The sequence below is a fragment of the Melopsittacus undulatus genome, chromosome 2 (genome assembly GCF_012275295.1).
Source record: "Melopsittacus undulatus isolate bMelUnd1 chromosome 2, bMelUnd1.mat.Z, whole genome shotgun sequence".
Lineage (NCBI taxonomy): Eukaryota > Metazoa > Chordata > Aves > Psittaciformes > Psittaculidae > Melopsittacus > Melopsittacus undulatus.
Genome location: NC_047528.1, coordinates 114683904 through 114697913, shown reverse-complemented (window position 1 = coordinate 114697913; position 14010 = coordinate 114683904). Strand labels below are relative to the sequence as shown.

The 14010-nt window shown below is 51.0% G+C and overlaps 1 protein-coding gene across 1 annotated transcript; it reads right to left on the bottom strand.

Moving 5' to 3' along the window:
- Positions 1-444: 444 nt before the first annotated feature.
- TRIM45 (tripartite motif containing 45) lies at positions 445-8678 on the bottom strand. Its single transcript, XM_034060032.1, has 6 exons — positions 8341-8678; positions 5014-5747; positions 3909-4038; positions 1773-1887; positions 1504-1630; positions 445-766 (listed from the first exon to the last, which is right to left on the bottom strand). Exons 1-6 carry the CDS (start codon positions 8676-8678, stop codon positions 615-617), a joined length of 1596 nt encoding a protein of 531 aa, XP_033915923.1. The 3' UTR covers positions 445-614.
- Between the last annotated feature and the right edge of the window lie 5332 nt (positions 8679-14010).

Sequence of the window (14010 nt, the reverse complement as noted above, 5' to 3'; positions counted from 1 at the left end):
CTACAGTTGCCACAGGGCAGAGTAGTCTAAACCTAATTGCAATTATTAAACTGCTGGTTTTAAAGCATTTTCTTCCTCCAAAAAAAGAGAGGGGAAGTGAAGAAATTACAGTTTGGAGACTAAATCATGGTACTAAAGCTGGAATCCAGCTAAGAGGAAGGCAGAAGCCATATTCAGGCTGCCAAGCCTTTTCAAGGCATGAACACAAACCCTTTGGAATGTGCCCCAACAAGCAGCTTTGCCCTCTTCAAGAAGGACAACAGAGACCATCAATCCCGGAGAATGAGATGTATCTTGACCCTCCTGTGAGGTAACTGCTCAGACTGTTTCCCCTTAGAGCCTGACCTCTCAGGAGTGCAGGATTCTGAGTACAATTCTGAAGTAGTGCAATTCCCAGTCTGCTCCTGTTCAGACACAAAACAATTCTGCACACACACCCCTGGGTGCAATATAAGGCACAATTTTATTTTCTCTCATCCTCCTCTCCCAGCTCCCACCCATCACAACATTATTCTCTGGCATCAAGTCTATGCAATGATGGTGGGGATCCTCAGGGTCTGTGCCCATGCAGAGGCAGCAGCAGTGCCCTGGGCTGCAGGAGCTCACCTGGCTGCTCAAAGTGCCACTGTCCTGAGCAAGCCCTTCTGCAAGGCATCACTGGGTGGCCCACCCGAACACTCTGAGCTCTTCTTCACCTGTCCACAGCATGACCAGTGTGGGCAGCCAGGGTGACCTTTGTGTCCATGGCCACAGCCCTGGTACCCACCTGCAAGAGAAGAGGTACCATCAGCTCAGTCCAAAATGGGCCGGAAAATCCCAGTGCATCAGAGGTTTTCAGACAGTGCTTCAGCTCCAACACTTCTCTAAGATGGGGAGGCATGTGCTGATGAAAGCATGGCATATTCAAGGCCAAAAGTACCAGCTCCCCATAAAGAAAGGAGAAAAACCAAGGAGAACCTCCCTGTTCCAATAGCTGGGAAAAGATTAAGATTTCTATCCCATTGCCTGTTGAGTAATGCAAGACAGAGGCCTGCAGAACCCCATGCCAGCTGCTAATGGCTATGGGCAGAGATAGAAACAGATTAAGCACAGTAAAAGGAAGAGGTCAGTTACATACTAAAACCATGCAAAACACACAGGGAAGCTGGCTGGGATTAAACAAATAAGAGAGTTGAACTCTCATCCTAAGCAAGGAGTGAAGCTTCTCCAACATACCTGCACAGGAACAGTATAGACACAGTGCTGCTTAGCCTTACTGAGATGGGCTGAAAGACAGAGGTTCGCTGCCCATCTCCTGCACAGTTAGCTCAGGTTTCTGTTTATGGGGTGTGCTCCAAAGACCCTTACTGTGTTCTGCTGAATTTCTCACTGCTGCAGTCACATCCTACCAGATCTTATATACCTATAGGTTACCACAGACCTGAGGCATGCACAAGGCAAGAGTTGGGCTACCAAATGCAATGAATCCTGACAAGAGCAGTGTGGGGAAAGCTGACCACCCACCTGGCATGGTCCCACCACAGGCACAACGGGCAGACTTCTGCCCTCCGCTGGAGCAGAACGTGCAGCAGTGAAACACACCTTGGTGCTCACGGAACTTGCCCTTCACCATCACAGTGAACGGAGAGCCCTGTGGAGGACAAGCAGAAAGGCTGCTGCAGTGGATGCTATCAGATGGTGTCTCTGGTAGAGGTAATTCCTAGAAAGACTGAAAGCAAATACTTAAAAATCAGGTAGAGCAGCAGCAGTGCAAGAGAAACAAGAAATGCTACCTGTACATGCTGCCCTTTCACACAGACACAGACGGTGTACACGCCTGGCTCCTCAGCGCTGTAGGATACATGGTAGGTCCCATCACCATTATCACACACTGTTGGCTTGACTGTACTATGAACAGAGAGAAGTCCAAGAGGTCAGTGACTGGCAGAAAATTGCTCTCCATGTGAACCACTGTTTGGTCTAGATGTGTGGTCAGCTCCTTACCCTCAGCCTTGTGGGTCTCAAGCAAGCTTAACAGGATGCACGAGCAATGCTCAAGCATGGAGTTGCTTATACACCCTACTGCTCCTGCTGCTAGGAGCTGCAATAACCATGCAGAGGAAGTCACACAAAGCTAGCTGCACAGCATGAATCTGCAGCAACCCTGAGCACTGAAAAGAGCAGATAAGAGACACTTGCAGGTCAGATTATCCTGTCAGATAAGAGCCCTCAGAAATGGGGTGAATTCACAGTCTCAGAGAGCAGTTACCTCTGGAAGACCCCGTGAAGAAGACGGGACATAAACAGGGCAGGTTTGAATCACTTCAACCACTGTCCCAGCCACATTGACTCTGAGGAGTTCTAGGTCCCTGCTGCTGAACTCTCCAAAGTGAAGCTCACTGGGTTCCACAAGAACACAATCTGGTGGACAGGGTGCCAGGGAGAAAGCATCAGCTAGTTCTTCAGGGACAGGCTGCCTGCTTCACAGAGATGGAAACAGCTTTCCACAGACAATTACCAGGCAGCTCTGTACAGAGGAAGGTGTTCTCTATAATCCCCACTAACTAGTCTCTTGTGCTTTATGACAGTTTAGAATCTGCAGATGTGCAGACTGTATTCCCCACCCTTCACCATTTCACATCAATACAGCTGCCTGCATCATATCCTGCCATGAACTGTGTGGTCGTACTTCACACTCATCTGTCGCTGCTGTGCCTCAACCCAAACCCAGACAGCTTTCAGCAACAAATGGAGCAACTGCGTGCACGCAAGAACAAGGAACTGAGTTAATGTCGCCACACCAACCCCTAAGCCATCAGGCACAATCCTTGTGTGCACACCTTACCTTGTATGTGCACCTTGACACATTGGAGGGAAGGGATGGGATCCAGAGGGACCTTGACACGCTTGAGAGGTGTCAATGCAAACCTCATCAAGCTCAACAAAGCCAAGCGCAAGGTCCTGCCCCTGGGTCAGGGCAATCCCAGGCACAAATACAGGCTGGATTGAGAGCAGCCCTGAGGAGAAGGACTTGGGGGTGCTGGCTGACAAGAAGCTGAACATGAGCTGGTTTCAGTGTGTGCTTGAGCCCAGAACTTCCCCCCCCACCACCTTGTGTGCTGAGCTGCATCAAAAGGAGCATGAGCAGCAGATGGAGGGAGGGGATTCTCCCCCTCTACTCTGCTTTTGTGAGACCTCCCCTGCAGTCCTACACTCAGCTGTGGGGCCCCCAGCATCAGAGGACATGAGGCTGTGGGAGCGAGTCCATGTTGGTTCTGCTGTCAGTGGCTCTGTACCTGTTCTTGTCTGCTTTATAGTAACAAGTGCAGCCTGGAAGCAGTTACAAATCATTTGTTCTAGTTGGTAATTTTCCCTGTGGAAGCACCGAAGAGCTCAAGGGCAATCTTCCCTGCCTTTGCTAAAAAAACACCAAACATGCTGATGTGCCCAATGCTTGCAACCACAGGAGAAAGCACAACAAAGTCCCAACACAGATTCTTTCTCCAGAACATGAACTAGGCATTTCCATCACTTGCCAGATGCTCCTGGCCTTGGTGGACTGTCCAACCTGGGACAGTCATTCTGGGGTTGTGATGTTTTATGTTCATTCAGTCTTAACAAAAGCAGGAGCCCTGGATGTCTGCTGTTAGGGGCAGGAAGGAGCAACAGCTCATTCTGACAGTGTCTACCACCCACTGAGAGCTGAATATGTCTCAAATCACTCTAAGCCAACATTGTCAAGCTCCACATAGTAAAATACAACCAGTAAGAAACACTGCTATAGCAGTGTGAAGAAGAGTAATGCCCTTTCCAACAGATTCTGACCCACACGCTGAAGCGTGTTCTCCCACCTGCCCAAGCACAGAGGGAGCCGGGATAAGGGAGGCAGAAAGGCAAAGAACCAGGGAGTTTTCAGGTGAAACACTCACCAGTCCCTCTTGTCCTTGTGGGTGATGGTGACCTGCACAGCCTCTCCTCCTCGCCCCATCTGCTTCCCCATGGTGTCATTGCAGAGCAGGGTAAAGCCAGTCAGCTGGTTCTGATGGGCATTATGGAGATCTGCAAGGCAGAAGAACAGGACCAGAAAGGATTCACTCCAGCCATGACTGTCACCTCCCACCTATTTGGCAGTGCTGTGGTCCCATCAGAGTACAGTCAGGACCTTGCTGCTGGGGTGCACAGCTCCTTCCACTCAAAGGGAAAAGTAAATACATGAGTGGGGATCAGGAGAGTCGTCGACAGCCATAGGCACAGAGATGTCAGGCAGGCTCAGCCCAGGTCTCTATGGTACTGGGTGGTCTTCCTGCCCCCTCCAAGCCCAGCTGGAATCTTCCCAGAAGGTCTTAAGGTGCACAATGCAACCAGGAGGGAGAAGGAACAGCCCTACTGTGTGGTGTGGAGCCCCCAAGACCTCAGAACCTAGTTTGGTATGGAAGAGAACAAGCAAGCCCTGGGTCTGTCTCAGCTGCTTGACCAGTGATGGCTGTGCTCTGTGGGCTGGTCTGAACGTTATCTGTTTGCTGGCACTGCCCCAGGTCCTTAATAAACACATACCCATGGAACCATAAATGCCAGTTATTCCCATGGCAATTCCAGCAGAAGTGGTATGGGAAATGAAACTACTTGCTCAGCCAGATTGGGGATCTGCAGGGGCCCATGCTGCAGAACAGGAGACAAGAAGAACTGACGTTGTAGGCATCATTCCCATCTCAAATAAGCTGTGGCATTTGCCCTAAGGGTTGCTCTCCTCACACCTGAGCCCCATGCTGAGGTCAGTGATATTGCAAAGGGCAGCTCCAATATGCTCAGTACATCTGGATGGGGATAGGCCTCTGCCTCCCTGCCCCACACAGATTCCATAGGCCCTCAGCAAGCAAAGCAACCTCTGGCAGAGCTGTGCCTCTGCACCTAGGCAATGCCTGGACAGCAAGGAGCCCACAGTGCCTAAGCTGCACACCAGGTAGGTACAGAGAATGGAGAGATGACTCAGGGAGTGGTGCATTCCCATTTGGCTGTCGTACAGCTCCCCATTACCTTCCCCATGCAGGGTACATCTGACTGGATCAACTGCTTTATTGAGAATGGCCCCAAAAACTTCATAGCCGCAACACTGCCCTGCCTTCTCCTGGGGAGAGAACTGGATCCCGTCATCCATGCTGGGGTGGGTGTTGTAAGCAACTCTGTTCAGCTTTGTCAGCCTGCTTGCCACCACTCCTTTGGTGATGAGGATCTCCAGATCCGAGCCGCTCGCCAGCAAGTGCTCTGTGAACCCTACTCCTGTCCTCATGTCCAGCAGCAGCTGCTGCAGCTGTGCCTTCTGCAAGTGCAGCAGGTTTACCTTCTGCACCTTCAAGTCCTCCAGCTGCTTCAGCAGCCTGTCCCGGTGCTCCTCAATGGCTTTCACATAGCCACTGGCAAACAGACAGATCTCTGTGGCCACAGCCTCTGCGCGACTGTGGACAGCACTGCCCATGGCATCAATCTGGCTCAGTGCACTCTCCAGGGTGCCCATGTGCTGCTGGGTGCTCTTCAGCAGCTCCCGTAGGGCATCCCCATGCCTGTGGATGACATTGCCAGTGAAGTCACAGGGGTGCTGTCGGTGTCTGCCCACAAGGCAGTGCTGGCACACTGCCTGGTCGCACTGCTCACAGAACAGCCTCAGCTCCTCTGTGGGATGGGAAGGGCAGAGGAGAGGCTTCCCAGCCTGGCTGCAATCTTTGCTGTTCTCCAGCTCTGTCACGGTATGAGAGGCTGTCTTCTTCTGTCTCCTAGAAGAGAGCAACCACACATCACTTTACACATGTTGGATATGAAATGCAAACATCAGTGTGAGCTGCTCCCTCCTGTCTCCACTGAAACCCACTCTGCATGCAGGGACTTCACGTCTCCTGAGGACAAGGCTCCACACAGAAGAGGACAACATCTGCAAGCAGATCATTAGAGGCTGCTCTCGAGCTCCCTGCATGCAGTCAGCACTGTTTTCAGACACAAGAGCTTCGTGCCCCACCATGGCCACACACAGAGCAGGGAATGGGCTGTCAGGCTGCTCTACCAGCAGTGGCTTCATGAAGTAGGATACTTGCAGTGACCCCCAGAGCCTGCTGTGCCAGCAGGAGGGTGCTGAGCCCTGCAAAGTGAGAGCTGGCAGGAGGTGTCTCAGCACAGAACTGGTCACTGACAGTCACTTCTGCAGAGGGACAGGAGGTGCCAGGCTCTTTAGCCTGTGATTTTCACCAGCTTTGAATTTGCTGAGGCAAATGAGTTCTAACATCCCTCAGGGGAAAACCCATTTTAGGCCACTGCCAGAACACAGTCTGTGGTAAAACATTTAACATGCCCAAAGCCAAACTCCATTTCCTTCTGGCTGCCAGGTTAGTTCCTGTACAGAGGAGGCCAACAATGGGACACAAAGAACCTGTTATGACCCAGACATCCACCTTGTCACAGGGCAGCACTAGAGTGTTTCCACTTTATGCTATTTTGTACTAAGGGAACGAGTTATTGAGAAGGATGTAAACACCTTCTCTCCTTCCTTGTCTCCTGCACTAGTGGCTTCTGGAGCTCCAAGCCATAAGACTCAGCCCTTTTGCTACTCCTTTCACTTCCCACTCATCTCCTTTGGGCCCAGCACTTTTTCAAAGCCTTCTAGCAATATCTGCATAACACCCTTTACATTCCCACTTCCCTGACTCCAGCCTAAGATCCCTCTCACTTATTTCCAATGAACACAATGGCACTCAAATATCTCCCCAACACACCAAGGAATCATTTCAAAATGTGTTTTCTTGGCCCACGTTCTGCTCTACCATCAACTGAATCAGGTGCAAGTCTGCAGATGATAGCAGGGTGAAAATGGTAGCAGTAAATAATGTAGGAACCTGGTTCTGGGGACAATTCTTCTACTGCTTTACACCTCCTGCAGTTATTTCTGTCCATGCAGCAGCCTGCTGCTATTCAGCGTCTCAGTTTATCACCCGTCAGCACTTGCTGGGGTATGAAGCACTATCTAATCCAAATGGTATGCTGAAAATTACAGCCTGGGGTGGAAAGGTGACTAAGAATCTCAGCCATTTCACCAAGATACCATGTGTGCAGGGAGGGCAGGCAGTGAGGAGTATGTCCCAGTTCTTTGTGGGGAAAGGATCTGCTAATCAAGTGGAAAGGAACAGCAAACGTGGATGGAATGGGCTGAGCTGATTAACCCAGGCTGAGGCTTCCCTGGCTAGTGCTGCGGGGTGTTTTGTTCGACCCTGCTTGTGATCTCCTTGCTTCAGAAGGCCATTCAGACTTGCTAACACTCTTCTTCCTTAGCGCTGCCTATCCTCTGCTGTGCTCACAGCCACTGTGGACGCCTCCTCTTCAACTCCTACCTCTGCTGCTGTCATCTCTGCTTCCCACCTTACCCATGTGTCTCCCTCTACACAGCTGCCACTTCTTCCCGTATTCCAAGAGAACTAAACCCCGCACCATCAGGCACTCTGCTACAGCTCCTGGCCCTGCAGAAGCACTGAAAAACAGACTCAGAATCATCAGGGTTGGAAGGAACAGGTGAAACCCCCTGCCAAGGCAGGGCCACCCAGAGCAGCTCACACAGGAATGTGTCCATGGTGGGGTTTGAATGTCTCCAGAGAGGAGACTCCACAAGCCCCCTGGGCAGCCTGTGCCAGGGCTCTGCCACCCTCAGTGTAAAGAAGTTCTTCCTCATGTTGAGGTGAAACTTGTTGTGTTTTAGTTTATGGCCATTGCTCCTTGTCCTGTCGCTGGGCACCACTGAGAAGGGTTTGGCACCACCTTCCTGGCACTTGCCTTGAAGATTCACTCAAGACACATGTACATACCAGTTAACGGTCAAGCACATGGGTTGATCATCAGGAGGCAGTAACCACAACAGGCAGGATAGTGTCAGGACTTCCAGCTATCTCCTTTCACTTCTCCTAAGGGTGCATTTGTACATACACCCTGTAAACGTTTCTGGAGGTGGAGAGAGGCAGACCAGCAGCTGAACTTCCCCATTTTCCCCCGGGGCATGTACCTTCTCGGATGCAGGTCAGCACAGTATGTGAAGCACTCTGCCTACACCCTGTACCTGTGGGAGCATTGCCAGTCTTCCCACCCAGCTATGGTCGTGAACACCTGCACATGCAGAGGGTGTCCTGATTTTGGCCTTATAATGGCTTCAGCTGAGGAGGGCTGACCAACCCACTGCTCAGCAGCATGCCTGTCCCACCTGAACACAGAGAGCACCCTCCGGGAAGGACGAAGCCCTGCTGGGGACTGAACAAACAGCGCGACACGGGGGTTGTCCGGCCAGCTCCGCTGCATCCCCTCCGCAGGGTCCCGAGCACCTCCGCACCCGCTCACCTGTGTGCCTGGCAGCAGAAGTGGCAGAGGTCAGCCCCGCACGTCAGGCACCGCCTCACGGCCGCCCCGTCCACGCACAGGTCGCAGCTCGCCGTTCCCACCGCCCCTCCGCGGCTCAGGGCCAGGTAGTCGGGGGTGAGCTGCCCGACGCCGCCGGGCGGCAGCGGCACCTCGGCGTCGCACACCGGGCAGAGGACGGAGCGGGCGGCGGGGCGGCCGGGCTCCGCCAGCGTGCAGAGCCGCCGCAGGCAGGGCGAGCACAGCGAGTGCAGGCAGGGCAGCAGCCGCGGGGACACCCAGGGCTCGCCGCACACCGGGCAGCCCGGCCCCGACGACATGGCGGCAGCCGCGACGGAGCCGCTGGGCCGAGCATCGCGCCACCACCGGCCGCTGGGCGCGGGGCTGCCCCGTTGCTAGGGGAGACGGCTGTGGGGAGGGGGGTGTAGTACAATGGCGGCCGCGGCGTGAGGGGAGAAGCCGGGGCCTCTCCATCACGGACGGGACGAATAGAGGAAAGCGGAGGGAACCCAGCAGCTCGCTTTGTCCTATCCCTCTTCTCTTTGTGCTTCCCCTCTTCTCTCCTCTCTCCTGCCGCTTGCCACCTCATACCCCCCGTGCTTTCCAAGCCAGCTGTCCAGGAAGTAGCCCCTTTCCCCACCCCACCACGGGTACGCTTTGTGTTCCCAGCTCTTCCAGCTCAAAACCTTGAGGTTCAGCTCCTGATGGAGCCTGCTCTGACCGGCCTTGGCAACCATACCTTTGGCGGTCCGCTGGGTGCTTTCAGGGGGTCGGGGTTTTCCCTTCCGATCAGCGGTGAACTTGCTGAGCAGCTGAGGGATATCGGGGAAGGTCTTAATGGAAGTAACGCAACACAGTTGGGATTCCCCCAGGTGCCTGCATTGATTCACTGTGCCTGCAGAAGGCAGGCTTTGAAATCGGTGTCGCTGGAGTCCTACATCAAGCTCCTTGGGCATCGACGGTATCTGCATGATTGCTGTGATCAATGTGATTTGTAAGCTCCTCAAAGAATGAGAATCACAGAATGGTTTGGGTTGGAAAGGACCTTAAGATCATCCAGTTCCAAGCCCCCTGCCATGGGCAGGGACACCTCACACTAAACCATGCCACCCAAGGCTCTGTCCAACCTGGCCTTGAACACTGCCAGGGATGGAGCATTCACAGCTTCCCTGGGCAACCCATTCCAGTGCCTCACCACCCTCACAGTAAAGAACTTCTTCCTTATATCCAATCTAAACTTCCCGTTTAAGTTTTAACCCATTACCCCTTGTCCTATCACTACAGTCCCTAATGAATAGTCCCTCCCCAGCATCCCTGCAGGCCCCCTTCAGATACTGGAAGGCTGCTATGAGGTCTCCACGCAGCCTTCTCTTCTCCAGGCTGAACAGCCCCAACTTTCTCAGCCTGTCTTCATACAGGAGGTGCTCCAGCCCCTGATCATCCTCGTGGCCTCCTCTGGACTTGTTCCAACAGTTCCGTGGCCTTTTTATGTTGAGGACACCAGAACTGCACACAATGCTCCAGGTGAGGTCTCACAAGAGCAGAGGGGCAGGATCACCTCCTTTGACCTACTGGTCATGCTCCTTTTGATGCAGCCCAGGATTTAAAACAGATTATTGGTTTTTTTTTAGTTCTTGTCTATAAACCACATTGACCGGCACTAGTGATACTCCTACAGTGTGCAGGGTTCAGCCCTTGACTGAACATTGTCCGAGCTTCTCCATTATTTTGCCTAGGACCATGGCTGTCTTATCTGTACTATCCTGCTGGCCTTTTTTGTGATATGAACACCATTTGAGACTGCTGGATTTTAAGTTCCCTGAGTTGTATTAAAAATGAACAAGCAAAGATCTCTCGTCAGGTTTCCTTAGGACTGCTGAGTGCAACATATCTAAACCTGTCCGTACACACTTAATTCGTCATGGATGTTAACAACCCTCTGATAATGGCACAATGTCTTGATGCAGACATTGTCTTCTTCATGCAACACATTTCTGTGTCTTTTATGTTGTAATATGGGATCGAGTGTTTACAACCTTGCCGCTGATCAAAGATGTTCTAACAGCCTCCTTTCAGATTAACTGGTAGTGAAGTGGTTGCTGAGGATAGAGGGTAAAAGTTGCAGTCATTGTGAGACAAGATGATTACGATACTAGATATTATGGCAGCTAAGAAAGACTTGTTCTTCTAATGGTGTTGGAGGAAGGAATAGCAAATTACACTCAGTGTGGGAAGAAAACAGGAGGAGAATCATAATGTCAGCATCTTCCATCGCTGCAGGGAGATGATTAAATAAGCCATGGCTGGCAGTTGCAGAGGAAACCTGAGGTTTCTTTCACCCCAGCAGACCTGATCTGATCTTGCCCTCCACCTGCTCAGGTTGGAGCACAGAACAGATCACTGCTGAGTAATGCATCCCTGAGTCATCAGCAAGCAGCAGCAGCCACCTCCTGGTGACTAAAGAATGGCAGTGAAATGGGCTGGAGAGAATGGTACTGAGAGCCCCAGCAGGCTCAGAGAGAGAAAAGAGAAGCAGAAATGCCAAAAACCAGCCATGCCTGAACAACCCTCACCCAGTGACCTGTGTCAGTACAGACTTGTGCTTTGGTTTGGGTTGCTTTCCCCATAATACTGCTTTCTTGGCTACTGCCCATCTGTGGAGGAAGCCCCCATTTCACAAAGTCCTTAATTACGGAAGACAACTCAGTGGACCTGTATACTGTGCCTGTGAATATCTTCAAGAAAGCACTGCAAGAACTGGCCTGGGAGGCCCTCTCTCATTGCATTGTAACTGGCCAAAAGGTAAGGGTTTAAAAAAGGAAGTGTTGACTTACAAACACTGGTGGGCAATACAGGAGCATAGTTAAAAAATGAAACAATAGAAATGTGTCATTAAACTCACACTAAGCAATAACATTTTCCTTTTGCTGCATTTCATAAGAGCTGATAGGTGGCTAATTATCCTTATGCAACCCATGATTTACTTGAAATGGAATCCTCTTCAAACTCATTTTCCTGCTCCTATTGTTAGTGATGTCTATCAGAGCCTCTCAGGGTACTTGCTCTGAGTGACCTGTTCTTTCCTGACACTTTTGCTCCCAGCTCCTTCCCCCTTTTTCCTGTTTATCTGCTTCTCATTTCCCACCATTAAGACTGGATTATCCCAGGGACATAGAAGATTTGATGGTTCCCTTCCCTTCAAGGGCTCTTGAGTAATATTTCTATTGTAGTTGCTAATTAGCCTGTTCTGGGGGGAGCTTTATGCTCCTTTTCTGTTCCTGCTCTTTTCTGAAGAAATACTGGTAAAACTTCTTGTATCACAGACCAAAAACAAATCTTTGAGGCAGAATTTCCTTCCTAGACTCTTTGTGAGGAGCATGGGCATAAGGCAGGCATTACATCTTGAATGGGATGCCTTACACTTCCCTGTTCCTGCCTACTCAGTTAATTTTAGGGAGCTGTTTCTGGATATCCTGCTGTAAGAAACAAATGGTTAAGGTGGTGAAGCCAAAGCCATTACTGAACAGGCCAGTGAGGAGCAGATCTGCAATCTTTGGGCTTGCAGGAAGGTCCAAACTTGCTGATGATGAAGAAGAAGCTCTGAAATATGTTCAGAAAGAGCCTTTTTCACAGAAAGAACCTTATTCACAGAGCCACAGCCTGGCTTAGGGCAGCCAGAGGGAGGTGGGAATGGCTTATTCAGGGAGTTCGGAAAAACTGAGCTGGTGCTCATCCAAGCCTGTCCATCAGCTCAGGGTGTGAAGCAAGGTTAGATCTGGTAACAGGCTCAGGACGTGTCATTAATGTGCTCTCTGTGAACAAGACCCTCCCATGGCTCCAGGTGTTGTATGCAGTGTCTCAGACACAATTCTGGTGTGTGCCTTGTTACAAAGGGTTTGTGTGTCTCTGTCTCAGCCTGAACCTCTGGGTTGAGTTGGTGTCTCTTTTGTCTCCTGCAGCAGTCTAGCTACTAGACAGTAGCTCTGACAGAGCTGAAGGAGTGGACCTGCTCCCTCCAGCACATGGGATGAAGCTGCAGTGAGCAGGTCTGCCTTTGGACCAGGAGGAGCCAGCAGAGCTGTGCCTGTGTTGGACCTGGAGAGCACATGAGCAAACTGCCCTAGCCCAAGGCTCATGTGACAAACCTTGTGCAACCTGACAGCATGGGTGTATGTGAGCTGCTGCAGGAGCACAGCGCTGATCCCCTGCCTGGGGACACTGCCCAGCACGGACAGGGAGCACTTCTGCACTGGGATCTCCCATAGACTTTCTACAAGGCATTTCTGAGGATACTCACACTTTGGAGAAAGACCTTCACACATCTACTCAATACACTCCATTTTACACTTGCTGGTAGGTTTTGCTCATCAGTGTGGTGTTGATCTTAATGGAATGAACTAGGCTGAAAATCAGGAGACCTCATTTTACATAAGCCCAAGTCTCTTCACGTCCATGCTGGACTCCAAAGCACATTTCTGTAAGCTGCTGTCATATATCAAACCCAAGCTCCAGTAGAAGGGCTTAAGCAACTGCTGTGTGACCCAGGAGAGGCAAAGGCAGAAGGCAGCAAAACTACACATCTGGCAGACTAACCTCTGTTGCTCACTGGGTAATGGAAGGGACACAAAACACACTCAGGTGCTTGGCTTGACCCTAAAAACAGCAAACTGGAAGCAAACAGGATACAGAGAGCTGGTTATATAGGAACCACAGAAAGAAAGTGGCACCAGAGACGGGTGGATCTCTCTTGTCCTCCCCATTTGTGACAGGAAGCACAGTGTTTGAGGTGATCAAGCAGTATTACTTTCAGTTGGCAGCAGCACTCTAAATCACAAACAGTTGCAGCTGAACCACCCAGCACCACTGGCTTTGTGCAGTCTTGCCCTTGCAGTGGCATCCAACCAGGCATTCTTGCCTTCCCCTCCTCCCTGCAGCTTCCCAGCCACCTGCTGCTGCTTTCAGCTTTCTGTTGCTATGTATGTCCTTTGTAATCTCTTCTGAATCCTGCCTGCATTTTGTGGAGGGAAGATGAAACTGGATTTGTTTTCAAGCCAAGTTTTCTAAGGAAGAAAGTTCTTTGTGGTGTCCAGCCACAAAGAAAGTTTTACCTCCCCTTCAGCCATATATGAGACAGGGGAAGTGACCTGAAAGACTGTGAGCAAAGTGACAAGCAAAAGAAGATTGGTAGGTCAGACACTTAATCCTCACAATGGGAAGATAATGGTGCCATTTGTTGTCGGGACCATGATGGACAGGAGGATATTACAGCAGGATATTACATGTGCATGGAGGGGAGGGCAACTAGAAAAATGGGGAAGCACTCCAGAGACAAATTCAATTCATTCTGCTGCTCACAGAGCATCTACAGACCATACAACTGAGGGGGGTGTGTGGGGAGAACAGATCCTGCAGCAGAGTGTCTGTGCAGTGAGCACACAGCATCACAGTGTGCCATCTGATGGGGCCACTTTGAGGCAGCATCCCAGCATCAGTTTGGTTAGCCTCCAGCACTATATAAAATTACACTATACAACAAATAAAAAAAGCTAAGATAAATAAAGCAGCACATTTTCATTCGTGCACTATACTGACTGTGCATCTTGCAGTAGTAAAATATTCCAGTATTCTGGACTTAAAGAGCTGTGCAGCTTC

What these genes read in the sequence shown, in the direction of transcription:
- TRIM45 (XM_034060032.1), bottom strand. Translation starts at nt 8,678, where the DNA reads ATGTCGTCGGGGCCGGGCTGCCCGGTGTGCGGCGAGCCCTGGGTGTCC. An exon ending in TGAAAGGGCAGCATGTACAG is followed by an intron (nt 1,631 to 1,772) that starts GTAGCATTTCTT and finishes TGTCCTCCACAG; the next exon opens with GGCTCTCCGTTCACTGTGAT. An exon ending in CTGTGGTGGGACCATGCCAG is followed by an intron (nt 767 to 1,503) that starts GTGGGTGGTCAG and finishes CTTCTCTTGCAG; the next exon opens with GTGGGTACCAGGGCTGTGGC.